At 51.8% G+C, this 25,390-nt stretch overlaps 5 protein-coding genes across 9 annotated transcripts; 1 reads left to right on the top strand and 4 right to left on the bottom strand.

Annotated features, from left to right (window-relative positions):
* Positions 1-84: 84 nt before the first annotated feature.
* On the bottom strand, positions 85-6,298 carry EIF3I (eukaryotic translation initiation factor 3 subunit I). Its single transcript, XM_063105453.1, has 11 exons — positions 6,266-6,298; positions 6,078-6,170; positions 4,721-4,808; positions 4,350-4,415; positions 3,032-3,181; positions 2,822-2,949; positions 1,790-1,900; positions 1,582-1,671; positions 1,191-1,264; positions 391-483; positions 85-264 (listed from the first exon to the last, which is right to left on the bottom strand). The coding sequence occupies exons 1-11, from the start codon at positions 6,266-6,268 to the stop codon at positions 183-185; spliced, it is 978 nt and encodes a 325-aa protein (XP_062961523.1). The 5' UTR covers positions 6,269-6,298; the 3' UTR covers positions 85-182.
* An 81-nt stretch (positions 6,299-6,379) lies between these two features.
* Positions 6,380-11,019, top strand: TMEM234 (transmembrane protein 234). 3 transcript variants are annotated; one of them, XM_063106705.1, is made up of 6 exons: positions 6,380-6,402; positions 6,707-6,858; positions 7,669-7,735; positions 9,886-9,978; positions 10,271-10,333; positions 10,720-11,019. In XM_063106705.1, the coding sequence occupies exons 1-6, from the start codon at positions 6,387-6,389 to the stop codon at positions 10,953-10,955; spliced, it is 627 nt and encodes a 208-aa protein (XP_062962775.1). In that variant the 5' UTR covers positions 6,380-6,386; the 3' UTR covers positions 10,956-11,019. The 3 variants fall into 3 exon arrangements, with proteins under 3 accessions (XP_062962775.1, XP_062962773.1, XP_062962774.1); XM_063106703.1 differs by having other exon boundaries at positions 10,271-10,835; XM_063106704.1 differs by lacking the exons at positions 10,271-10,333; positions 10,720-11,019 and adding an exon at positions 9,653-9,794 and having other exon boundaries at positions 9,886-9,972.
* Positions 11,020-11,358: 339 nt separating this feature from the next.
* DCDC2B (doublecortin domain containing 2B) lies at positions 11,359-15,990 on the bottom strand. Its single transcript, XM_063103713.1, has 9 exons — positions 15,725-15,990; positions 14,521-14,572; positions 13,981-14,057; positions 13,611-13,742; positions 13,170-13,316; positions 13,012-13,051; positions 12,254-12,389; positions 11,714-11,817; positions 11,359-11,454 (listed from the first exon to the last, which is right to left on the bottom strand). Exons 1-9 carry the CDS (start codon positions 15,988-15,990, stop codon positions 11,359-11,361), a joined length of 1,050 nt encoding a protein of 349 aa, XP_062959783.1.
* A 517-nt stretch (positions 15,991-16,507) lies between these two features.
* Positions 16,508-19,147, bottom strand: IQCC (IQ motif containing C). Its single transcript, XM_063106123.1, is given in 6 exon segments — positions 16,508-17,379; positions 17,381-17,610; positions 17,736-17,851; positions 18,086-18,350; positions 18,591-18,734; positions 19,092-19,147. Coding segments are annotated over 6 exon segments (1,404 nt in total). The 5' UTR covers positions 19,134-19,147; the 3' UTR covers positions 16,508-16,772.
* A 296-nt stretch (positions 19,148-19,443) lies between these two features.
* Positions 19,444-23,936, bottom strand: CCDC28B (coiled-coil domain containing 28B). Of its 3 annotated transcripts, none has more exons than XM_063106554.1 (6): positions 23,870-23,936; positions 22,453-22,639; positions 20,812-20,978; positions 20,498-20,691; positions 20,260-20,282; positions 19,444-19,639 (listed from the first exon to the last, which is right to left on the bottom strand). In XM_063106554.1, the coding sequence occupies exons 2-6, from the start codon at positions 22,614-22,616 to the stop codon at positions 19,585-19,587; spliced, it is 603 nt and encodes a 200-aa protein (XP_062962624.1). In that variant the 5' UTR covers positions 22,617-22,639; positions 23,870-23,936; the 3' UTR covers positions 19,444-19,584. The 3 variants fall into 3 exon arrangements, with proteins under 3 accessions (XP_062962624.1, XP_062962623.1, XP_062962625.1); XM_063106553.1 differs by having other exon boundaries at positions 22,453-22,659; positions 23,870-23,935; XM_063106555.1 differs by lacking the exons at positions 19,444-19,639; positions 20,260-20,282 and adding an exon at positions 20,292-20,359 and having other exon boundaries at positions 22,453-22,659; positions 23,870-23,935.
* Between the last annotated feature and the right edge of the window lie 1,454 nt (positions 23,937-25,390).

Raw genomic sequence — 25,390 nt, 5'->3', positions numbered from 1 at the left:
CTAAATGATAAAGGTGTCCATGATTGACATCAGCTTGCTGGGTTGTCAGTGAGAAAGGAAAATAATGAAACAGACTCCACAAAATATCTGGCCAGAGAACATTTATTACCAAACTAATTTGTTTCTCAGAGTCCAAAACTTTCTGTGAGCAGCACTCCTGGCCTGGATGGAGAGCTAGCTTCTCAAGCTTCAAACTCAAATTCAAAGTACTGTGGGTCAAAGTAGTGGATGCGGACATAACCATCTTCACCACCGCTACTGTAGCTGGAAAAAGATAGCCAGGGACAGTCAGACGCCTGCTCAAGGAGAGGCAGGCCTGTGGGGCAAGGCATGAAAAAGGTATAGAGACCCAGCCCAGGCTGAGCTCAGCTCCCTTCATTGGGGCCCTACCTCTTGCCATCAGGATGGAAGGCAACACTGTTGATAGGTCCAAAGTGACCCTTGACTCGTCCAAACTCTTCTTCAAAGGCCAAATGAAAGAACCTGGAGGACAGAGGGTGGAGAAAAGGGACACAATTAATTCATTCTCCATCTCCTTCCAAAACACTTTGGAGGGCGCTGGCCTGTGGCTCACTCGGGAGAGTGTGGTGCTGATAACACCAAGGCCACGGGTTCGGATCCTATATAGGGATGGCCGGTTAGCTCACTGGCTGAGCGTGGTGCTGACAACACCAAGCCAAGGGTTGAGATCCCCTTACCGGTCATCTTTATATAGGATTAAAAAAAAAAAAAAAAACAAACAAACACCTTGGAGGTAGCACTCCCCAAATGCAAACTATATACCAAAAAATAAAGCAGGGAAATGAATGTGAGCAAAATAAGATGAAGTTAGGGGAAGAAGGGACCCAAGTGTCGGTCTGAATACATAGCTAACACTTACTGAGTGCTTACTATGTGCTAGGCAGTGCTCTGAGAGCTTAACAAATATTAACTCATTCATTTAATCTGCAAGTTTTATGAGGTAAGTATATTTTCATTGTCCCATTATACAGTTGAGGAAACTTTTGCACAGAGAAATACAATGACATGTCCAAGGCCTCAGAGTTGGTGCTCTTAACTGCTATATTCTATACTTGTCACAGGAGGGCTGTAAATTTGGTTGCACTTCCTAGCAGCCAATATGGTTTGTGTTCATTATGAAAAACTCACTCCATGGGGTTTCAATTTGGAAGTGCTCCCTTCCCTTTTACCTGGCCTCAAACTTGCCAATCCTGGTGGAGGTTGTGGTTACATCCATGGCTTCCTGACCACCACCCAGCACCACCTGAAGGGAAAAAGGAAGTCTAGATGGGTCCAGAAGGGCAGCCAAGTCCATTTTCTGTTTTTTCCCCTGTCCTATAAGTTTTTACCATCTCCAACGTCACAATGGAAGGATACCAGAGCAGGGGATGGACAAACATTGCAGCCACCTCCTGCCTGGTTCCCTGGGGCTACCCAATTGTTCAGCCTTTTCACTGCTCTGGGTATCTCCTCTTCCTGACACTACTTCCTTCCAACATTCGTAGCCTAACTGCTAAACAAACATCAGATCCTGGAAGCTTTCTGAGGCTTTAGCAGGAAGCCTGGGTGGGTTTCCCTTACATGGTCATAGTTGGGAGAGAGGGCAGCTGAATTGACGGGACGTTCTGTCCGGAAAGTCTTCTGATGTTCAAGGGTTGTGGAATCAAAGAGCTGGAGAGAGAAGGCAGGGAGATCTGTGAAAAAAGCCTTCTTAGGAGAAGTCAGGCAGGTTAAGAGTGTGGAGCAGGAGAGTGGGAGCTGCCTTGCCAGACCCCTCGCCCAGGCTCACCTTAGCAGTGTTGTCCTTGGATGCAGTAACAAACATGGTCATGTCCCTGGACAACTGGATGTCATTGATCTGCCGGGAATGCTCCTTAACATTCACCAACACCTCTCCAGACTAAGGAGGAAGAGTGAGACTCTGACTAGCCCCAAACCCTACTAGCCCCACTGTTCCCCAGAAGCCCAGGCAATGTTACCCAGAAATCTGAGGGAACTTGGACTTTACCCTTTCCTCACCCCTCTATCTAATCAGTCACCCCTAAGTATCTCTTGACCTGTCTAGTACTCCACATCCCCAGGCCTATTGGCTAGTTCAGGTCCACCTTGCACTGGAACTGTAGCCTGCAAAAATCTTCTAAGGAGAAAAATCTGATCACTAATAACCCTTTAAAGATTCCCTACTGCCTAGAGGAAAATCAAAACTCCTTACCTCCTGACAATTAAGGATCTTTAATATCTAGTCCCTAGAACACCACATTCCAATGATTCCTGAAGAATCCAGGTTCTTCCTTAACTCTGTGCCTTTGCTTTTACTGTTCCTTTTGCCTATGGCATGTCCTTTCCTTCCTGCTTGAAGCTCGAGGTATTCTTCATGGCTTAATGTACACTCCGCTTCCTCTGTGACAGAGTACACCTTCTGCTCTTGGTTGAGACCTCTATGGCAGCACAATTCACAATCTGACTCGTGCTAGCTGTTTGCAAGTCTGTCTCACTCTGGGGCAGTAACCACGTCTGATTCACTTCTTTGTCCTAGGAGCCCAGCATAGGGCCTGGCAGTCAGTGGTGGCAGGAAAATGCTTATCTGTGATCATTATTAACATGTGCATATTCTGTGACAAATTTTTCAAACACCTTATGTCATTTGATCCTTGAAACATTTTACAGATAAACAGGCTCAGGGAATTTATCCTATTCAAGATCACATGGCTAGAAAGAGGGAAATCTATATTTGAATCCAGCCCTTGCTCTTAACCACTGTGCTATCCTGCCTCTTACAATGAATCATCATGGTGGGCTTGGGCCTCACCTGGCCCCTTACCTTGGCACTATACTGGTTGAGCTCTCCACTCTCATGGCCTGCGATGATGCACTCCCCCAGGGGTCCCCAAACAGCACTGGTGATCTTGGAGTCATTGCAAGGGATCTTCATGTAGGGCTCATTGTTGTCTGGGTGGAACAGCAGATGTCAGGCCCTGGGCTCTGGAGCTGTATCTTTCACCTTAACCCCAGGCCAAGCCCCAGCCCTCACCGATCTGGCTTGGATCTCGTAGGTCAAAGAAGCTCACAAAACACTGGTAGCCCATCTGTTTGTCCGTGGAGAACATGATGATGTTGCCCCCAAAGTCAAAACCGCAGGTCCGGACAGCTGAGTTGGTCTTGAGTAGGGCCAGCTGCTTCCCTGAGGACAGGCAAAGTCTGGGCTACCCCTTGCCCATTGCTATTGTGGGGAAGACACTCATCATCTGCCTATCATCACATCTCACTGTGCCTCCTGCTCCAGTTTCTCCAGCCCACCTCTCTCCTCCTCCTTGCCATGCTTTGACTCAAGTCTTGTAGCCTCCCCACAGCCCCTCTTCAGACATCCTGCTGAGGTGGCATCACTCATAGTGGACTGCCATATACCTGTCTCCCCCTCAGATTACGCTCATCTTCAGTAAAGACCTGGTCTGATTTCTCTGCATGTCCCCAGTCCCCAGCATAGATCTGGCACAGAAGTGGATGCCTGGTAAATAACTACTAAACAGAGCAGCTTAATAGATCCCCTGTCTTCAGTCTCAGCTCTTCCAGTGTTTCCCACTGCTCTCTGATCTTAATAAAACTAAACAGACCACCACTCGTCCCTGCTCAGGGACCTCTACAGCATACTCAGTCCTACAGAACAAAGCCAAATTCCTGAGTTTGGCATTCAAGGCCTGCTCTGGCCCTAGCCTGCCTTTCCAGCCTTGTCTTTTCCACTGACAGTCTATTTCACACACACGTGCCCCCCCCCCCCCACCGAAGCAGGAACTCCAGTAAGATCAGACAACTTATTATTATTATTTTTTTTTTAAAAGATTAACCCTTGACTTGGTGTTGTCAGCACCACGCTCAGCCAGTGAGCGAACCGGCCATCCGTATATGGGATCCGAACCCGGGGCCTTGGTGTTATCAGCACCGCACTCTCCCGAGTGAGCCACGGGCCGGCCCAAGATCAGACAACTTAGACATGACACTTTCCATACTTTCATTTCTGCCTGTGTCAAAGTGATGACATCTTTCTCATCCTTCAAGGCCCAGCTCGTATGACATTTACCTTGGGAAACCTTCCTGGGTGGCTCCTGCCCCCACTCTGACCAGTAAGTTGCCTCCCTCTGGCCTTTCACAGTACTATATACTTCCTCTAACATGGCTTGTATCCTACTGTAATGCTTCTTTTCTCATCTGTCTGCCTTATTGTCTCATTATCTCTTATTCTCCAGACTGGGAACCATCTCTGGATTTATCTCCAATTCCCCAGAACTGTTTGCTTAAACAGGTACACTGTAGGTCCTTAATATTTGCTGCAAAAGTGAATGACCCAGGCTTACCTGTTTCACAATCCCAGAGACGACAGCTGTTGTCAGCTGAGCCAGTGAGGACATGCTTGGTGTCCCCTGAAGAGGGTGTTAAGAAACATGACTGAGTTCACCTGAGCCCTGTCCTCCTGGGAGGCCAACTGAATCACCTCCCTGTTCAGCCCCAAGGAGCCTTTCTTGCTTTCTCTTACCTCAGAGCTTTCTAACCTTCTCATTCAGAACTGAAACTTGTTCTGAATGTTTCCCCACCAATGAAGAGACTAAAGAGTAGGAGGTATTGTTCCCTAGACCTACAATAGCATCCCAAACTTCCAACCTCCAACTAAGACTCTCTGTTGCGGGCAGACCCCAGGAGCATAGACTCTGAGCAAAAACAAGGATACAGTCAGCGTCCACACACCACACAGCTCCAGTATGACCCATGTAGGTGCCCAGCCTCTCACCATTCACAGAGTACCATACATTGACGATCTGGAGGAGTCAAACAACAGGATGGTACACATCGCAGGAAGAGACATGGCCTCCTATATTGCCCCAGGACCCCTCAGCAGCCTCTAGCCAGGCTGATTCTGCTCTCTCCTGCTTATCTCTTGGGAACTAGTAGGGAGCTGGTAAAAAGACCAGCTCCTGGATTCTCCTCTCTTCTTGAAGGTAAAAGGCAGGGGAGTCAGGAGGCTTGCAAAAGCGTTCTCACTTGCTAGTTCCAGTCCTTTCCCTATACTCCCAATCTCTTTGAAGAATAAAAGGTCAAGTTGAGTTCCAGTTCAGAAAAACAGTAGCTGTGGTGTCCTGTCCAATTGGGAGCAGTTGGTAGTAGGGAAGTCTGGGTTCCAGTGCCTGCTCTGCCACTACCTCACTATATGATCTCATATAGTGCTTCTCCCCTCTCAATCTTAGTTTTCCCATCTTAAAAATGGCTAGGATAATAACGCCTTCTTCAAAGGGTAGCTGTGAGGCTCCAATGAAGTGATGCCTAAGGAATTTAAAATATAAGTGACTAACATCAATTAGGCACTCATATGCACCAGATACAGTGCTTAAGCTCCTCACATGAATGATTTCATTTAATGCTAACGACAACCCCACGAGGTACTATAAATGGGAAACGTGAAGTTTAGAAAGGTTAAATGACATACTCAAAGTCACATTGCTAGTAGATGCAGGAGTCAGGATTCAAATCAGGTCTGTTTGACTTAGAGTCCGCACTTCTAACCACTAGTTTACTTCTCTGTATGGAGGTGCCTCAAAAGGCAGTGCCATGAGGGACTGTTTGCATTGAGTAGCAAATAGTGGGACTGACTTAAGTAAGACCAGGGACACCCTCATTAAGTCCTTTGTGTCTTGATGACACAGCTTGCCTCCCATGGATCAGCTTTCCCCTATTAGAGATGGTCTACTTTCCTATTCTGGTACAATGGTTGGTTTAGTTCTTCCCCAAAATAGTCTCCTCCCGGTCCCCTGATGGAGCTGACCCACATCCCCCTTCCACAACGGTTTCCTGCTTTTCTTCTCCCAGGCTATTCCTACCAACAGTCGAGTTCTTTTCCACATTTCCCGGTAGAATACTCTCGCTGACCTACTCCCGGGATGGTCCCTCCCTACTTCTCAGAATGGGCGTTCTTTGGTTCCCTTTCGGTGGCAAAACTGGTTTGCCCACCCATCATCCTGGTAGAAGGAATTCGCCCCCTCCCCTTCGGGACCCCTCCGCATGGTCCCGCCTGCCCTCCGGCCGACGCTCACAGGGTCCTTGGCCACGGTGAAGAGGAGGTCTCCTTCGCGGTTATATTTAATCTGCGTAATGGACCGCTCATGGCCTTGCAGCAGGATCGGCTTCTGTGGGGACAGGACGGGGGTGTCAGTGTCCCGAACCAGACCCCTGCCCCAGCCCAGGACCCCCGCAACAATACCCCTGACTCTGTGGAACTCACCATCCCGGTAGTGACGCAAAGAAAGCCGCAACGTGAGTAGGACCGGAAGAACCTTCGGGCCACTTCCGGATTATGGGTCTCCGCCCCCTCGTTTCCGGAAGTAGAAGAAAGCGGTGTTGCCATGGCGGCGTCCCTCGGTGGGTAGCTGGCTCCGCCCCTCTACGGACTTACCCGACTCCCATCCGGAGTTCATTTCCCACTTCACCTCCACCCCTTAACCCCGACGCTTGCTGCAATCGCAGATCCCGGGCTGCTGGAGTCATATCCCCGGGCTCCCGGGGCGTCGGAGACCGAAGGAGGGAGTCGGGGGAGGCTAGCCGGGACTAGGAGGCCCGGGGAGGGGCGGTCTGGGCCTGGCGGCCAAGGGAGGGCCAGGCCGGGCGGGTGGCCATTTGGGGGCGAGGGTCAGAGTGATTCGATTCTCCATCCATCTGCATTCAGGGCAGGTGCTGGCTCTGGTCTTGGTGGCAGCTCTGTGGGGTGGCACGCAGCCGCTGCTGAAGCGGGCCTCCACCGGCCTGCAGCAGATTCACGAGCGGACCTGGGCCCGGCAGTTGGTGCAAGAGATGAAGACCCTCTTCTTGAATACTGAGGTGCGTCTGTGAATGGCCCCTCTCTCGGGAAGGTAGCCGCTAAGAATTTGGTCTCTGGAGTCAAACAGGTCTAGGTCAGAATCCTGGCCCCACCACTTACTCACTAGAAGCTCTTGGAATAGTCACTTGTCCTTGAGCCCCAGTTTCATCATCTGTAAAGTGGGAATTATAATGATAACCGTCTTATAGGGCAGTTGAGAATTAAGTGAAGCACATAAAGCACTTAGCACTGGGCCTAGTACATAATTAATGCTCAATCTATGGATATTATCAATATTTTATTATTGTGTTTCCTCCAATTATGTAAGGCAACTATTGTGAGCCTTTCCAGGGGGAGGGCTTGGGGCTCAAACTGGCCCTGAGGTGGGGAGGATAAGGAGGAATGTGGAGAACTGCCTCTGATCCCAACACTGCCAGTCTAGTCTAGTGGGAAAGTCAAAAAAGACATGGACATGACCACTTCTCAGGGCTAAGGACTATGATAGATTACAAAATGTTGTGTAAGTTCAGAGGAGGGAGGCAGCAGCTGGGGGATTTGGGGAAGACTTCCTGGAGAGGGTGAGATTGGCACTCAAGGCCTTGCAGGATGGGGAGAATGGGAACTAGCAGAGCCGAGTGAGATGGCATTTAGGGCAAAGGCATGGAGTTCAGTCTGTTTCCTTCTTTGCCCTGGACGTGTCCTTCTCAGAGAGCTTAGTGGGTCTTTATAACCATCCCTCCCTCTAAGGAAAGGCATATGCTAGAAGCTCAGTGGAGGCACGGCTGCTTAGTCAAGCAATCACACTGACTGCAGGTTTCTGCTGTTCGCAGTACCTGATGCCCTTTCTCCTGAACCAGTGTGGCTCCCTTCTCTATTACCTCACCTTGGCATCAACAGGTGGGTCTCTGGTTTGAAACTGCTGTGCTTGGGCCGACCCGTGGATCACTCGGGAGAGTGTGGTGCTGATAACGCCAAGGTCCGGGGTTCGGATCCCATATAGGGATGGCCGGTTAGCTCACTGGGTGAGCATGGTGCTGACAACACCAAGCCAAGGGTTAAGATCCCCTTACCGGTCATCTTTAAAAAAAAAAAAAAAGAAACTGCTGTGCTTAGTGGTGGCGTCCATTTTGGGGAGTGAACCTGAAACACCTTGTTCCTACCAGTGAGGGAGTACTGTCTCTAGTTCCCTCTTTGTACCCTCTTTCCTGATCAGTAGAGGCACAGTGGGCTTGTTATGAGTGTGTTGGCAGACACTAGCGTTGGTTTGAAGCCCAGCAGCCTTGTGCCTCAGCAGAGGAAGAAGGGAGGCTTATTTTGCTGTGCCAAGGACTGGCTTTAACATTCTTGGCTTCTACTGGGTACTGCCTGCCAGACCATAAGCAACTCCTTTATTTGAGCATTGGTTTTATTTTATTATTATTTTTTTTGGAGGCTGGCCTGCATGGAGGCTCAAACCCTTGACCATGGTGTTATAACAACATGCTCTAACCAACTGAACTAATCAACCAGCCCTGAGCCTTGGTATTATACAGTTGGTTTCATAGCATTGTGAAGATTAAATTGAGAAGCATCTAGCAGAGTAACTGGCACACTGTAGGAGCTCAATAAATATAAATTTTCTTTCAATGTTTGTTGACCTGCCCTCTATTGCATCAGATACTGTGTTAATCTTACACATTTTATTTAATTCCCATCATGACCCTGTGAAGCAGACATGATTATTTTCATTTAGGAGATGAAGTTATAAAATTTTGAGCAACTTATTTCACCTCTCATGAGTCCCCCAGCACAGCGCAGTACAGAAGGATTTGATGCTATACATTAAAGTTTATGCTCTTGAAAACACCAAGTAAAAACAAAATAAAAGAAAATAAATAAACACAAATAAAGTTTATGCTCTTGAACTTTGCTATGAGAAGTCCCCTCAGTGTGATTTCACCTCCTCTGGAGTTTCGCCTAGACCCCGAGGGGACTTGAGGGGAGTTTGGGCCCCAAATAGCTCTGGGGAACCCCTCAGAGGCCATGGGAAGGCGAGGGGATAGGACAACTTCCAGATGTGCCACTTCAGCTTCAACTAGTCACTCCACTTTCATCCCGTTTACATTTTGAGCTTCTCATAAGACTTCTTTTAAAGAATATGAAAGCCTCTGGCCTAATACATTCCACTGCTGCAGAAGAATGCTGAACCCTTGGCCAGCTGACTGCAGCTAGCCATTTACCAAGTTTTGAACAAATTGCAATTTTAGAATCCTGTTATCCATCACCTACCCTGCCTCTATCCTTTAATATCCATCCTTTCTGTTTTGTTTTGTTTTTGTCTTTTTCGTGACCGGCACTCAGCCAGTGAGTGCACCGGCCATTCCTAAATAGGATCCGAACCCGCAGCAGGCAGGAGCGTCGCCGCGCTCCCAGCGCCGCACTTTCCCGAGTGCGCCACGGGCTCGGCCCAATATCCATCCTTTCTAATAATCAGAACAGTAGTTACTATTAAGCATCTACTTCAGCCAGGGACTATACCTTGGTTTAAAACCTCAATTTGCTTCAATTTATGTGACTTCTTTGAGCCTTTTGTTTCCTTTATCTACGCAAAATGGTGATAATACTCTCCTTGCAGTAGTGTGAAAATTAGACATGTACACAAAGCACCTAGCACATAGTGTGTGCTTAACAAATGGCGGCTGTGCTTCATGTTATTGCACGCATTTCTTCTGTACCTTTGGGCTTTTGGTGTCTGCCTGTTTCTCTGTCCAGATGTCCTTGAGATCTCAGGAGTTCTTTTTAAGTGCAAAGACCTCATTCTCACTATCAAACCAGGCTGGTCCCAGACCTCAGAGTTCAGGTCTTCATGCTGGAATCCTGAGGAAGCACTGAACTTGGAGTCAGGAGACCCGGGTTTGAGTCCTGAGCTTTGCTGTGACTTCATCTGGAAAATGGGGTCATGATACCTTTTTTAAAGGTATGAAATGATGATGATGATGAAATGAAAGTGTTTTGTGCCTAGAAGAGCATTTTTTTGCATCTCAGGGATTCTTATTCTGACCATCCAGATCTGACCCTAGCTGTGCCCATCTGTAACTCTCTGGCCATTGTCTTCACGCTGATTGTTGGGAAGATCCTTGGAGAAGATATTGGTGGAAAACGTAAGTCAGACTGTTGCGAGTACTTGGGCCTTGACATACCTTAGTTCTTTCCCAGAGCCCATCTCCCATGGGTGGGTGAGAAGAGGGCCTTCTCCCATCCTGTCCCTTTCCCCTGCAGCTCTCCTGCTTCCTTGTGGCCATCAGAGTTTCCTTCCCCTGGGCAGTCTGGGGATAGAGGCTGGGGGTGGCAGTTGGCACCAGACCCCATCTGAGCCCTTCCCTCAGCCTTGTACCAGCTCCAACTGTCATGGCTGGGCTCAGTGTCCCTTGATTTCTCTCCTCGTTATCCCAGGAGCAGTCGCTGGCATGGTGCTCACCGTGGCAGGAATTATACTCTGCATTGCAAGCTCAGTGAACAAGCCTCAGGGGCAACCATCTACCCTTTGAATGGGCTGACCCCCAACTCCAGCTCTGCTGTCTCCAGGAAGCCCCTGGGCCATGAGATGCAGGCAGTGAGCAGATGGACCTAGTACTTTCCCTCTCTGAGTTTCGCTTCCACATCTCTTATGGGACAATAGCTACCTCATGGATCAATAAGAGATCATGGAACAATAAGAGATCATGAGTGAAAGGATTTTGTAAACTTCATGTGGTGTTCGGCTGCTGGGACTAAGCACAGGAGACTTTACATTCACCCTCAGCAATCTTTCTGTCCCAGCAGCTCTCTTTCTGCTGTCATCTCAGGCCCCTAGCCCAGCCACTATTACTCTGGCCTGGTCTGGACTATCCTGGTGGCAGGTTAATGGACTGCAGAACCTCAGCTTCATGGAAAGGGCCAACTGCGGTCTTTGAGCCAGAAATGCAAACAGGAGGCTTCCAGGGCCCAGGGACAGTGCCTTGGCTGCCTGAGGGGTGGAACTGAGGGGAAGCAAATGCATAAGAATGGTAGAAGAGATGAGCTTTCTGTTAGGCTTGCCTGTCCCACCCATGAGGTAGTTGGAAATCCTCTCAACTGCCAGCCCCTCTCAAACAGGTAGACAATAGTGAGCCCCAGCACTGCCTAATTCCAGCACCCAGCGCAACACCTGGTGAGTAGTAGCCTTCAATAAATCAGTAGTAAATGGACCGAGGTTAGTAAGAATTCTTTTATTGTGACAAACCCACTGCCATATTTGTGGCTTTTCTCCCAAACGCAGTCAGCTACTCCTTTCTCTGGCCAGAGAATCCCATAAGGAAATCGCTTCCACAGCTAGGGCTGCTCTGCTCATAGAGGAAGGGAAGACTGGGCTGTGGGTTTAGGAGCAGAAGAATAGGGAGGGGCTGAGGAGGCTGCAGTGTCCCCTGTGAGCCCAGGGGAGGCGCTGGCTCCTCGGGAACAGGCTGAGGACAAAAGGTGGCTACAGAGTAGTGGTCCCAGTTCCTTTCTGGAGCTGCTGGCTCTCAAGATGTCAGAGCAGGGGCTGAGGCTGGGATAGCAGTCCCCACTCCAGGCCGGTTTTCCAGGGACAGAGCCTCTTCCGCTATCTCTGCTGCCCTCTGAGGGAGGCAGAAGCCATACGGAATGGAGCTGTAAATATGTCTTACCTCCAGCCCTCAGCCAGGAGTTCCCCAGCCCCAGGAGAGGAAGAGCCTTTAGAAATTAAGAGCTGCTTTGTCATTTAACAAGGTAGGAAGTTGGGCTCTGAGATACATTCAGTCACAAGGGGAAAGAAGTATTCCTGCAGCCCAGGGCTGCCAGTTTCCAGCTCAGAACTCTTCCCATCCCAACGTACTGCTTCCTGATCTGAGGGCTTACCTGATCCAGGGGCTCCTCTGTCTGGGTGTCTTCATCATCTGCTACTTCTTGGGCCCCTGCAGTCTCCCTCCTTGGGTGGGGAGCCCCATATACTCCCATACCTCCTAATGACGGAGGCAACATTGGCTGATGCCCAGGCTGAGAAGCCCTTGGCATTCTTTCCCTTGACCTTCTCTCCCAGCCAGTTCCCCTCTCCTGAGCCTTGTTCCACATTCTCCACTATCGCAGTGGATGGCACGGAAGTTGAGAGATGGGCCTTTGGCCCCCAGCCTCATCCCTTCTTAATCCCACCCCTGAAGTCTCATTGCTTTGAGTTAAACATTGCTCTTTCCATGTGCTTCTTTTCATGCAACAAGTCCCTATGAAGAAGCAAAGGACTGGATATGAAGATGGGGGAGTAGGAGACAGTTATGGTGAGGTCAGGGCCAGCTGCATGCCTGGGTATTCAATCCCCATGGACATCCCCAACAACAGGAGGGACCATCCTCTGTCACTGTGAAAGGGTGGTTAAGAAGGACCTGGGCCCCAGGGGCCCCTTACCTGATGGAAATGAGAGTGTGGGGAGCTTGCTTCTTGGGTGGATGGTCTGCTGGGGTCTGGCATAGAAAGCAGATGGCTCAATTTGGCTGGGTTCCTTTGGAGAGGGGTGGGATGCCTGTACTCTGTGGCCTTGGGCCTGTAAAAGGGACAGTGGGTTTGGACCCCGATTGCTGGCTGTTCTTACCTTTCCTACTCTGCAGTCCAGGCTTCAAAGTGCCCTGATGTTTCTGAGAGCTTGGGAGAGGAGATGCCATCCATCTTCACTACCTGCATCCTCCCTTCCTGCTACCTCTTCCCACCAGGCTGCCTTATCCAGGGACAGAATAGCTGGTGCCTGGCACTCGAAGATGACCCATGAAACCAGACTGTGCTCCCTCAACCACCCCTCCCCATGCCCCATGCTCACTGGCTCATCTCTCAGGAGGGCTCAGGACTGGAATAGGATGGGGAACTGAAAAGTTCCCTTGGACCTTGCTATGCCATGTATGCCAGTTCTCTCTCCCAGCATCCAACCTAACAAGAAGGCATAAAGTCCTTCAACTCAGTCTGAAGATCAGAGTTCTGGTCTGGCCCCTGCTACTCAATAACTGTGTCACTCTTTTGAGCTTCAGTTTCCACCTCTGGAAAATGAGGATAATCTCTGTTTCACAAGATTTTTGAAAAGAGGCAGTGAGATAAGGTCAGAGCCTGAGCCAGAAGAGCTGTCAGCCCATCACTTTCCTTCCTTCCCACCCCCCTTGGCCCCCTGCATCACCTACCCCCTGCCTGTGCAGCCTAGACTTCGGACCTGGGGGATGCCTGCAATGAAAAAAAGAAAGGCTTGTAGTGGGCAGAGGAGGACCTGGAGTCAAAACACAGACCAGAGGGTGGCGTCTTCTGCTCCAACTAGTTACCCCTCCACCTCTCACATACATACCAGCAGCCCCTGGGCAGGGAGGGGCTAGGCACTAGCAGCTCCAGATAGGGGAGGGCCTTGAACTCATCCTCTCCAACAGCCACATAGTAATGGCCATTCACCAGAGCCTCAGCTGCTGACAGGGGGAGACCCTCCAGGGTGCAGAGTCTGGGACAGAGAGGGGAGCAGGATAAGGGCCAGTGGACAAGAGCCTCTTCGTATTCAGCAGATTATGAGGGGGTGGGTACAGTTACTACTGGTACCCTCTGGCCTCTTGCCCTCTGGGCACCAGTCACCTAGGCTCTACCCTGGCTCTGAGGGGCTTTTTCCTGTGGCATAGGAAGAGAGATCCCACTTGGGGAAACATGCTTTTGTTTTTGCCTTTTCATTTTCAGGAACAGCTAAAACCAGTGGGGAGACTCTCTTTGGGGACTTTTGGGCCTCCCCAGTCTCCATACTCACTTGCACACAGGCCCACTCTGCAGCTTGGCCTTCTCAGTCAGGAGCTTCAACACAGTTTCCCAGTCCTGGCTGGCAGCCTGTGGCAACTTCATACCAAAGGGGGGACTTAACAGGTCCCCATTCCTGAACACACTGAGAGAAAGCAGCCTGGTAAGGGGGGGGGGTCCCCAGGACTCCCTACCCATGAGAGGAAGAAGGGTGACACAGGGGCCAGATGATCTGAACCATTGCACTGGTCCATTTTCAACCATCAAGCATGTTGGACTTTTTCTGTTCCCATTGGTAATCAGGGGCTCCTGGAACAAACACCCCCATTTACTTGGTCTCACTGAAACAATCTGTACCCTTCTTCCCCAACACTGGCACTCACTGGATATAGCAGGGGGTGCCTGCAGGCAGCCAATGTCCAAGGGCCCCATCACATGGGTGGCGAGTCACAGGAGGACGCTGAAACCCAAGTAAGTCCCCCAAATCAAAAAAAAGTTGAGGCCTTTGGTTAGGAGTGGGTCAGTCAAAGTGTGTAGGGTGAAGGGGCAGGAAACAGAATGGGGTAGGAGAAGGAGCAAGGAGGGATGAGACTAGTCACATCTTTTACCAAAGGGTGCTTCTACGTCCCCTAAGTCACATTCTAAGCACCCCCTGTCCCAGTCTGTGTTTCACAGCTTCCTCTTTCCTCTGGGGACCACAGCCTGGAGATAAAGTGAAAGGCTAGGACAGAAGCGAGGGATAGTTGTCTTGAAATTCTGTACCCCAGGAAGAACAGCAGCTGGCTCCAGTGGGTATGGAGAGAGACCCCCATAGAACTGGCAGATCCTTCTGCTTTCGGGGCCCCTGACTTCCCAGACCAAATTGGGGCAATCCCAGGAGTGGAAGACAGAGGGGCTGGGGGACAACCTCCCTCAAGACTCACTTGTAGTCTGTCGCTCTTCCCACCTGGATCCTTCCCTCCAGGGGGTAAATAGCTGAAAGGACAGATAGGTCACAGGTCATCTTGAGGAGCCTGAGGCCACAACAGCCTAGTAGCTGCCGGAGTATGGAGCTGGGGCCCCACTCACAAGATAGCCTTCCCCATTGGAACAGTCTTAGTCATCTCAGTCCAGAAACAGATACTGGCACTTGAACCTGCCTTAGGATTCCTCAAGTGCTGGGTCAGGCTGGAAATCCAGACTGGGGTCTCAGATATAAACCATAAGATTAAAGATTGAGAGAAACTAGTGCATCAAGCATCCTACTATATCCCAGGAATTTTCTCATTCATGAGGTAAGTGGTTTTATCCTCGTTTTTGTATGAGTCTCAAAGAAGTTATGTGACTTTCCAAGGTCATACAGGAAGTAAGTGACTGAACCCAGATTCTAAGTCTGTCTAGCTCCTGACCCCTTGCTCCTTACATTATAGTAAGCGACCTCAGCTGAGAGCTAAGAGTAGGACTCAGAAGCCAGATATGAATTGGAAGCTTAGATACTCAAATTCTTCTCTTACCTTGGAAGATAGCCCCAACTTGCAAAGGAGAATGATTCTAGCCTAATGGCAGAGTTTGGGTTGCCTAAATACAGCAGTGAGGAAGTAATGAATAGATTTAGAGCATTTGTTGACAATGGTGATAGGGGATCTGATCAAGAAGAGCTTTTGGAAAAAGGGACTCAACCTGTAAGAAAGTGGTCTCCTCTCCACAGGCTGGTCCTGGCTGTGATGGGCATTAGCATTAGTACCAAATGGAATTCGATTTGAACTGCAGCTCAACTACTTGTTGCTTGCATACTCTTTGACAGGTTTTCACTGTTCTTTTTTTTTTTTAAAGATGACTGGTAATGGGATCTCAACCCTTGGCTTGGTGTTGTCAGCACCACACTCAGCCAGTGAGCGAACCGGCCATCCCTATATAGGATCCGAACCCATGGCCTTGGTGTTATCAGCACTGCACTCTCCCAAGTGAGCCACAGGTTTTCACTGTTTTGTCCTCCTAACTAATGGAGATAAAACCCACCTCTCCACCGGGTTAACTGAAAAAATGTATAAAGTGCCTGGTACATACATAGTAAGTACTGAATACATGCTTACTGCTGCTGCTACTGCCTCCCTCCCTGAGCTCTCTGACCAGCCCCAGCCCACTCACTGGAGCTTGTGGAATCGTTCAAAGCCAGCAGCCACATACTGTCCTCCATTCTGCAGATCTGCCAAGTCGGTGACAGGGTGGCCATGACAAGGCGTGTACAGGGCACGCACAGCCAGTGGGGCCTTCACAGCTGATGTCACCTCACAGAGGAAGGCCTCCATGGTGGGGAAGCGGCGTTGAGTCACCACCAGCTGGTGGCCTGGGGAGAACGGGTCCCCATTCCGGTAGACCACTACCCTCTTGGCCACTGGACTGCTACCCGCCATAGTGTGTCCTCAGTCAGACGCGGAGCTGTTGCCAGGCAACAGCTCTTAGTTGAGGCAGGGCTGGGAGCAGTGCCAACAGAGGTGAAGTCCTGCCCTCTCACTCAGGAAGGCAGAGAGGGAGAGCCTCTGGCAGGAGCATTTATCTGCATTCTGGGTCTCATCCAATCTGCCCTTGATGGGCCCTCACAAGAGTAGGAAGGTATAATCACTATAGGAAGAAAGACCCTAGGGTTCAGAGAGAGAAGTGGCAGAGATCACACTTAAACACTGATTTCCAATACTTTACAGAGCCTCCTTGCCACTCTGAAGCCCAATGGCTGAACTCGAAGGAGGATCAGCCTTGGGGGCTATTCCCAGGGAGGATGGCTAGATCTGCTCCTGGGCCACAGCTCCCAGCTGGCTCTGGGGACAATGCCCCATTCCAGTAGGAAGTGAACAGGACCCCAAGTCTGTCCTGGACAGAGGCGGAAGATGAAAGCAGTCACACTCAGAATCCAAGAAAAACTTTTATTCTCCATCAGGCCTCCTCCCATTCTACTTCTCCATGGTAACTCCTTATCCTGAAATTTGGATTGAGCCACAGGCAGATCCGTCTCCCTCCTCTCCCTACGTTCATGCCAGCTCTCTGCCCCAGCTTCCCTTGGTCTCAATAGCTGCCAATGGCCAGGGGCAGGAGCAGGAGGTAGAGCTGGTACCAGGGCAGTAGGATGAGGTCCAGTTTTCCTCATCGCCCTTTCATAGCATCCCTCTTGGAACTTGGTCCTCCCCTGGCTCCCCAGGGTCTAGCCTGGTGGTCCTGTTTTACATGTCCTGCCCCTCCACTGGTCCTCTCATATGTTGTCTGACCCTGTGGAAGACAGATTCTCAGGCAGCCTTGATCTCCATGGTACAGTCCTTTCATTTTTCCATTCTTCATGACTAGGCTCATTGAAGGTTCCATCTCTGGAGCTTCTATCACTGTAGCTATGGCCCTTGGGTGGTTTAGTCCTCCAGAGATCCAGGCCTCCATACTCTGGCCTTGCCTTGGTCCCATCTCAGATGATGTGGTCCTCTGAAAGGCCTGACTCTTGTGGCCTGGTTCTTTGGCAGTCAGGTTCTTTGTGGTCTGGCCCTCTGAGAGACTTGTCCACAATATTTGGGTCCTCACAGAGTGTGGGCAGCTGTGTCTCGGCCTTGCTAGAACAGTGGCCCCTAAGTTGGAGGTTTCTGGAGGTCTGGTCCTCCAGTTTTGTCTGCTGCAGGCAGGTCCCTCCAAAGGTCTGTCCACCATGGTCTGGCCGTTTGTTGAACTTGTCCCCTATAGCCTGGCTATCTGGTGGTGTAGGCAGCTGTGGTCCAGCCCTCCTGTAGCATGGTTCCCTGCACTTAGCCGCAGCAGTGTTTTTTTCCAGTGGCCAGACTTTCTGGGGATTTGTGGAGTGATTTGACCCTCTGGCAGGAGTCATCCTCATGGTGTCGCTCTTCAGTAGTCCTGTCTCTGTAGGACCGGTCAGCCAGTGGTGGACTTGGTTGTGACCAGGTACTCTCACAGGCCTGTCTCCCATGGTCTGGGCACACGCTGGGCTTGTCTCTGGTCTGGCCTGCCTCTGGGGATCTCAGTGTTTGTTTGAGAATTAGGTACTGTTGGGGGAGAGAACACAAGACTGTACCACGCAGGCCTGCTTGGGCATGAATGGCAGGAGGCCTCTCCCTAACTCCCACCCTTGGCCCTAAGTGTTCAGTAATAACTCCAAGTTAGTGCCTACCTCCTTACGGCTATTGATGGCCTGTTGCAGCCACAGCAGTTCCATGGCCAAGTGGCTGCGGTGGTATTGGAGCTCCTGGAGCTCAGGCTGGCTGTGGGGCAGTCCTGGACCTGTGACTTATGTGAAGGAGGGAAGAAAGGAAAGAGAAAACCTTAAGGAGCAGACACTGAGAATTAGTCTAGCCTTAGACCTTGGCAACCCCCCACTGCCTACCCATGTATTGCCCCCAACCAGACAGAGGAAAAAGAAAAGGGATGCAGCTTATCGAGCACAAGAGCCTTTCACTTTTCAGATGAGGAGGCTGAGGCCCAAAGAGGGTTAGGGGCTTGCCCTGATTTAGGCAGAGGTACCTGGATTCTCCATCTTTGACATGGCTCTGGTCTCCTCTTGGTTGGGTTTCCTGGTTTTCCTGCTTTGCTCAACCCAAAGCCAAGGGCTGTCCTCTTTGCAAAGACGAGTTCCTGGATTTGCTGAGCTCTCTCCTGACTTCTTCAGCACCATCTCCTCCCAGATGGTCTCTCTCTCAGACTCTTTACATGGGATATGGCTCCATAGTTCCTGCTCTGGATTTGGTATACTCTCTCCTGCTTTCCAGGTCCGATGTGACTTTGCCTTCTGAGAAATCAGTCAGAGAGGTTATGAGAACCCCAGGGCTAAACCCTTCCAAGTACCTGGCTGCTATGATCTAGCAGACAAGTTGGTGAGGATTAAGGATTGGGGTGTGAGGAGGTGAGTGCTCCATCTTCCAGTGAGACAAAGCTTGTCAATAGGAAAGGTGGATTCTACCATTCCTTTGACTTTGAATCCCCTGCCCAGGTCCTTCCTCTCCTTCCCTCCCCCCGCGGTATGTACTACCTTTGGGAGAAATCGCGGCCTGGGAATCCAGCCCTCAGTCCACTGAAGCGTGCCCAGGTCGCCCTCGATCTCTCGTACAATCGCCTCATACTGAGCTCGCAGTCTCTGGAACTGGCGTCGGACCAAGAAGCCTCGGCCGCAGGCCTGGTGAGGAGAACGAGAAGGAAGACTGTAAGAGAGGGGGCATCTCGGGGGATTCTCCTGGAGAGTTCATCCCCGTGACTGCAGGAGGGAGGATGCTGGACCGGCTGCCCTCCTCACGTGAAGGCCCTCCCCACTACTTCCCTGATCCCGGACGCGCGTGTGGTGGGAGTGGGGGCGCGCAGGGAAGGAAGTCCGCGGGTCCCAGCATTCTTCAGCGCGGGGGGGCCGGTATCTCCAGAGGTTGGCGCGCGGGTAGGGGATTGTACATCATAGCCCCATCTTGCTGGAAGGTCCCAGTCCGAGACCCCACGACTTCCCCGTAGGGAAAGTTATGTGCACCCTCCGGCCGCCCCGCACCTGCAGCGCCGACACCTGGCGAAGCCACAGCTCCCGCTCCATCCGGGCACCAACGGCCCCGCCGGCCTGCCGCGCGCCTGCGCAGTGCGTCATTAGTGGGCGCCGCCCCTGAGCATGCGCAGGTAGTGCGGCTCCATCCCCCGCTGTCTCTACGGCGACTTCCTCTCATCCCGTTGGACGCGTCCTAGAGACTGGAGCACCCTCCCCTAACCCTTGCTCCCGGGCTTTCCAGTCCTGGGTGAGCCGGACCTCCCAAACGAAAAGTGTGCCGCGCGAGGGTATCTCCGTAGAGGTCGGGGGCCGTTGGCGCCCCCGCGGAGGAAAGACGCGAGAAGGGAGGACACGGAGCCGCTTTCTTTCTTTCTGGTTTAATTCCATGCAGTGCCCCCCTCTCCCATAGCACCTGGGGGGCCGCGGAACACCCTCCCGAGTCTGTAAAAGTCCCAGTTTGAAGGGGATGAGAGGGGCAGTCTGGGCCCGGCTCCGCCGACACCTACACAGCTGACTGCTCCTCAGGCTCGGCGTTCTCGGCCAGGTGCAACTTCTGTCTGTGCCAGTCAAGGCGTGTGACGCTTTGGACCCCAGGCCTTCCTCCCACCGTGGTCTTCCCTTCCTGCCCAGGCTTCGTTTCCCCAGATGTGCAAAGGAGGGGACGAGGGTCTCTGGGGCCGTCCGTGGTCTGAGGTCGCAGTCCCCGCCTGTGCCCTTCTTGCTAGGTCACCTACTCTCTTTTCACTCTGATCCTGCAGGTCAAACGAGCTGGTGGCCCCGTGAGGCAGACTGGGGATGTGTGCGCGCATACTATTTCTGACTGAGGACTAGATGGGGAGGCAGTCTAAATTAGTAAAAATAATTGTTCAGTGCTGAAAGCGAGAAGGACATCAGACAAGCTTTGCCATGGATTGGCATCAGATAAAGTACTTGCAAATATTTTGATCAGTAGGTAAAACATATTCCCTGAGACCTTCTTTCTCCTAATATTTGGGAAAATCTTTCTACATTCCTTTCTCTGGGTGGGGGCAGTGCGTAGGTAATTCTGACTCTGTAGGACTGCAAAGGGTGGGGATGTTGGTTATGTGTTTATGTGTGAATACTCCTGGAGGGTGGTGGACAGGAGGAAACTGACCTCATCTCTGGGAGACACACACAGGTCCTTTGGAAAGGATACATAGAATTACTAAGATCTTCTAGCTGTCAAGAGAGAGTGGGGGGGAGGTTTCCGTCAGGGGGGCACCAGGCCAAACCCCTCATGCACTGCGGGCCATCTTCTGGTGGAGGTTGATGGTCTCAGAGCTCTTGAATCCATGCACCCCCACTTTTTCACCCAGGGACCAGAAATGGCCTTGGGAGCACATACCTTCCCCACCCCTGATTCCCAGGAACTGAAGCACCCAGCCACAACCTACATTGCTAAGCAGCTGGTCCAGGTTGCGGTCAGCCATCGTCTTCTTCTGCTCTTCAGGCAATGCCTCAGTGACCCCGTCTTCTTCCTCCTCGTCCTCCTCCTCCTCTCCGCACACGTCCAGGCTGAAGTGCAGCCGGGCCAGCTTCTCTTGCATCTCCCGCACATGCTCCAACTGCTCAAAGGAGCATTCCTTCCCTGCGTAGGCCCTGTCTGAGCCCTGGGAGAGAGCCCGGGACCCTGGCCCCAGCCTTGTTCCAGAGACCATGCCCACCAGCCCCACCCACAGACCCTCTTGGTCCAGCCCCCCAGACTCACCAAAGGCCTGCAGCCGGCCTGAGTGGAAATCGTTGAGCAGGTTCAATAGTCCCCCCTCCATCTCATAGACGTCAGTCACTTCAGTCAGGAAGGAGTGCTGCAGGGGCGTGCCTACAGAGCCACCTCCACCTCCGGCCAACACTGTGCGGCATTTCTCCTTGCCTACTCTGGGTGGGGTGAACATGACCATGGTCACTGACTGGGTGGGGGGCAGCCACGCACCCCCAGATCTTTTGTGCCATCTGTCAATGCACTAATTCATTTGCCCTTTCACCCACCAACATAAATGGATGTTTGTTTTCCTAGCCTTGCCCTGGGCAGCAGGACTGGTAGAGAGAAGGGAGTGAGTGAGGAGAGGTGAAGGTAGGAGGTCAAACAGAAGTCTTTTTCCAAGTCTTTTTCACAACCAGAGCCACGCTTGGGGGTGGCAGGGGGGTGCGACTTTTGGGTTCCTGTCTCAGTGCCTCACTCACTCCTCATTTCACCCTAGGTGAGTCACTTGTCCTCCCTGGTCTTCAGTGAATTTGGAGACAGTTACTTCTTTTTTTTTTTTCCAAAAGATGACCGGTAAGGGGATCCTAACCCTCGGTTTGTTGTCAGAACCACGCTCAGCAAGTGAGATAACCAGCCATCCCTACATAGGATTCGAACCCGTGGCCCTGGTGTCACCAGCACCACACTCTCCCGAGTGAGCCACGGGCTGGCCCTGACAGTTACTTCTTTATTGCCACCGGAGATATCTTACCTCTCCCAAAATATCTTTTTGCTCCTCTTCTATTTAAAAACTGTTTTGGATTTCCACTGCCCTCAGGATAACATTGTGTGCCTTTGCCAGCCTGGCCCTCTTGCTTCTCCAGTTGCATTTCCTACTACTCTCCTTCCAGCCCTGAGTTTCAGCTGCACCCCATTGTGGCCATCCCCACATATGCCTTTCAGGCAGATGGTGTGCAAAGCCACATGGAATCACAGTGATTTTATTTGGAACAACAGAAGAAATAACACTTATTTAGTGGGAACAAACAGGGACACATTAGATGCAAATTCCCAATTATTAGAAAAACTTCAGCAGAGAATTCAAATTGTGTACCTAGGTGTACCCTCACCATTTCCTGTTCCCTGACACATCAAGGCCCAAAAACCACCTGTGGTTCCCAGAACCTTTCAGGCAGTATCTTTGCTTCTTTTTTAAAATTTTCTGTTGGCAGCTGGCTGGTGTGAGTATCCTTGACCTTGTTGTTACAAGGCTGTACTCTAAACCGAGCCAACCAGCCAGCCCATCTTTCTTCCATATTTATGCCTGGCACGCCTCTCAGAGTAGAACATTCTTCCCTCTCCAGTGTATCCAACAGCTTTCTCTGACTCTCATGTCCTGGCAGGGTCGCTCAATCCTTCCTGAGGTGTACCCTCACACTATGTGATCCCAGTGACCCACCTGGCCTTTCCCCCACATACTCGAGGGTATGGACTGGGTCTGAGTCATCTGAGTTCTCGGTGGCCAATGGAGGCCACCCCAAGGAAGGCATCAATTATTGCTTTGTAACTGAAGACCAAAGCCCTCCCCCCCCATTGCCTTCCTCCCCACAGTGCTCAGTCCAGAGTTGGGGTCATTCCCTCTTTGTCCTGCTTTCTTTTGGTACCCACCTCTTGAACTTGGCCCGCTGCTTGGGGGATGGCAGATGAGGGAGTCCCAATGCCAAGGAGCCACTGTGGCTGGTGGGCACAGGGACCCTTCGTAGTGTGCCTGGGGCCTGGGCTGGCTGGGTCAGGCAGGGCTTGGGACTCCGTTTCTTCTTCTTGTCATCCATTGGGTGCTGGCTGGGCCTCAGGCCTGAGAGGGAAGTAACCTCACTGAGATAGTGAGGGGCAAAGTCATCCTTCCACCCAGAAACCCCCAAGTGTTGCAAAAGAAGGGCCCTGGGATCTTCTAACTTGTCCCCTCACAACTGTCAGGGCCTCTGTCCTCTCAGCTGTATGGTACGGGCAGGGCCAGATGCCAGTGCCTGCTTCTGGGATCATGTATTGCATTTGAAGGACCTTCCAAGGCCCACCCTAAGTTCCTTTCTACCTGAAAACCTAGGCCCTGCCTGAAATGGCTGGACCAGACACCATTATCCTGGTGCTGCTGGGGTTTCCGATCCTTGTGGCTGAGGGGTTGGGGCTGGCAGGGGAAATGTAGGGAGACAGGGTGGATGTCAGCTGGCAGGAGCCCAGCTGAGAACTAGGAGCATCTTAACTAGGCCCCGTTCTATTTATCAATTGCCTAGGCAGATGCTGACAAAGTCACACTGTCAGCATGGGAGGTGACCAAGGTGCCGGTGGGGGTGCCTAGTGTCAAGCAGTAGCTACCGGGGACGGGTATTTACAGAAGCCATTGCTCAGTAGGCAGGGCTCATTGTGGGCTTCTCTGCACTTAAGATGCTGGCATCCCTCCACTTCCACTCCACCCCCAACTGCAAATACCAGGGATTCCCAGAAGTTCCCTGGGATGTACTTCCAACCCGTGTCACCCTTCCCAGTCCCTGCTCGGCTTCAGCTGCAGCCAGGATGGGCTGGGTGGTGGGCAGCTGGCTGCCTGGGTTTCCAACAATGGCTGCGCCTGTGGCTGGTGCTGTTCAGTGGCCTCCAGTCCAGCCCCTCCTCCTAAGCCTCTGGTCTGCTGGGGAACTCCCCTCTGGAGGTCTCACTGTGGGTCTCACAGGCTGCCACCACTAAACCTGACTCCGCACCCTGGGATGGTGAGGTGGCGAGGAACATAAGCATTTAAACTGGCACATGGCTGGCTGGCACTGAATGGGTCCTGGGGTGTGGTGGAGGGGAGATGGGAGCGCATCATCTGCCTCTCCCTGCAGCAGCTTGACCCAGTTTCCGACTTGATAGAACTGGAGCAGGAGCTCCTGCTCCCCAGGAGCGGCTGGAGCGACCCGGGATCTATTTCCCATGCTCAGTCTCCAAAGCCATGTGTCAAATGGATCGCTCAGCTTGGGAGCCGGGATCCGAAGCAAAGCGGCAGACCCGCATCATGGCGCCGCCGCCCTCACTCCCTCAGGGGACTACTGACCTGGAGGTTTGGGGTCTGGAGTGACGCTTCTGTGCAAGTTCCCTCCGCCTTCCGCACTCTGCTCCCGGGAACGCGCACCGAGGGAAGCTAAGCCGGAGGGAGGTAATTTGCATTTAAAGAGAAAGTGTCCTTCTTTGGCGCTGGGATGGAGTAAGGTGGGAGGAGCATCCCCACATTTACTAAGCTGCTCCTCTCACCGACCTCACCTCCCCGCTTCAACTAACGTGGTCCTTTTGGTTGGGTGATGACGATTTGAAAAATATTTTCTTTTTCCTGTCAGTCTTAGAGAGAAGCTATAGTCCCTTACAAAATGGTAGTGGCTTTGTCAGAAGGGGGGATGGGGGATATGAGCGCGTGAAAAGTACGAAAAGTGTGTCAGGAAGAGACTGCAAGCAAAGACAGCCACCTAAGGAGTGAGTCCAGGACCCTTGTTAAGCACTGAATGTACCTTTAATCCTCCTAACCACCCTGAAGGAAGGTATCGTCATTGTCATTGTCTGTTTTACTGACAGTTGTCAGTCTTTTGAGGGCACTACTACTCTCCCCACAACATGCAGACACCCCTGGCTGGTAAGTAGTGGGGGCTGTATTCTGCTACTGATGAAGTGATGGGAGCCCTCCCCACGCCCCAGCCTTAGGAGACAGGTGTGGGGAGACCAGGTTAGAGGGAAGACTAAATGATTCCAGCCCCTGGGAGGGAAACCTGAGCGCCTGAAGGAAGCTAACCCAGCACTGCTCAATGGCTCAATGGGGCAGCTATTTAAAGACCTGAGAGAGGCTCCTGGCTCAGATCCCCAGAACAGCATCTAATGCAACAGGAGAGACGCTCATCCCAGGCCAGGCTGCCCAGCAGGCTCAAATGAAACGACCCAGGGCAATGCACACAGCCTCCTGGCCCACCTTCCCCTCCCACTGGGCAGCTTTCCTGGGTTGGGCCTCTGGCTGAGTTGGGACAGACAGTTGCTGCTTCTGCGGGCACCTGTGCAGGGCTGTTTCCCAGGTGCCTCCAACACCCAGACTGCTCCACAAGGAGTGACATTAATTCAGGATTTTTTCAATAACCAGGGGGTCAGAGGGAGGGGGGACAACAGGGAAGTCGTCCTCCTCCCCTACCAGAGCTGCTACAGAGTGGCACTTCTCCAGGAGCATGGTAGAGGGTCCAGGAGCACCTCTGGGGTGCTTCCCTGGGGAGCCAGAAGCCTCGTCATTCTCAGAGCTACTTTGCTTGGAAGCTCAAAGAGTTGGGGCAGCATCTCCCCACCCCCATCCAGAGAATCTTTGGTTGGAACGAATGTGGCCAGCACAGAAAAGTACCAATCCATCAGGGTTAGCAGTTCTGCTGGGACCGTCACAGCCAGTGTGTGGACACATCTACCTGTGGATGTCTGGAAGGGAGAGCACTTGGGTTGTCTCTGCCGCCAATGGTTGGGCATTCACCACATACCACCCTTTGTGCAGACCAACACATGCCCCAGAGAAAACAGAGTGCTGGGCAAGGCCACCAGTAGGATGTCTCCCATA

Source organism: Cynocephalus volans, chromosome 8, assembly GCF_027409185.1.
Source record: "Cynocephalus volans isolate mCynVol1 chromosome 8, mCynVol1.pri, whole genome shotgun sequence".
NCBI lineage: Eukaryota > Metazoa > Chordata > Mammalia > Dermoptera > Cynocephalidae > Cynocephalus > Cynocephalus volans.
The sequence above is the reverse complement of the archived record's forward strand: the minus strand, read 5'-3'. Positions and strand labels throughout refer to the sequence as shown.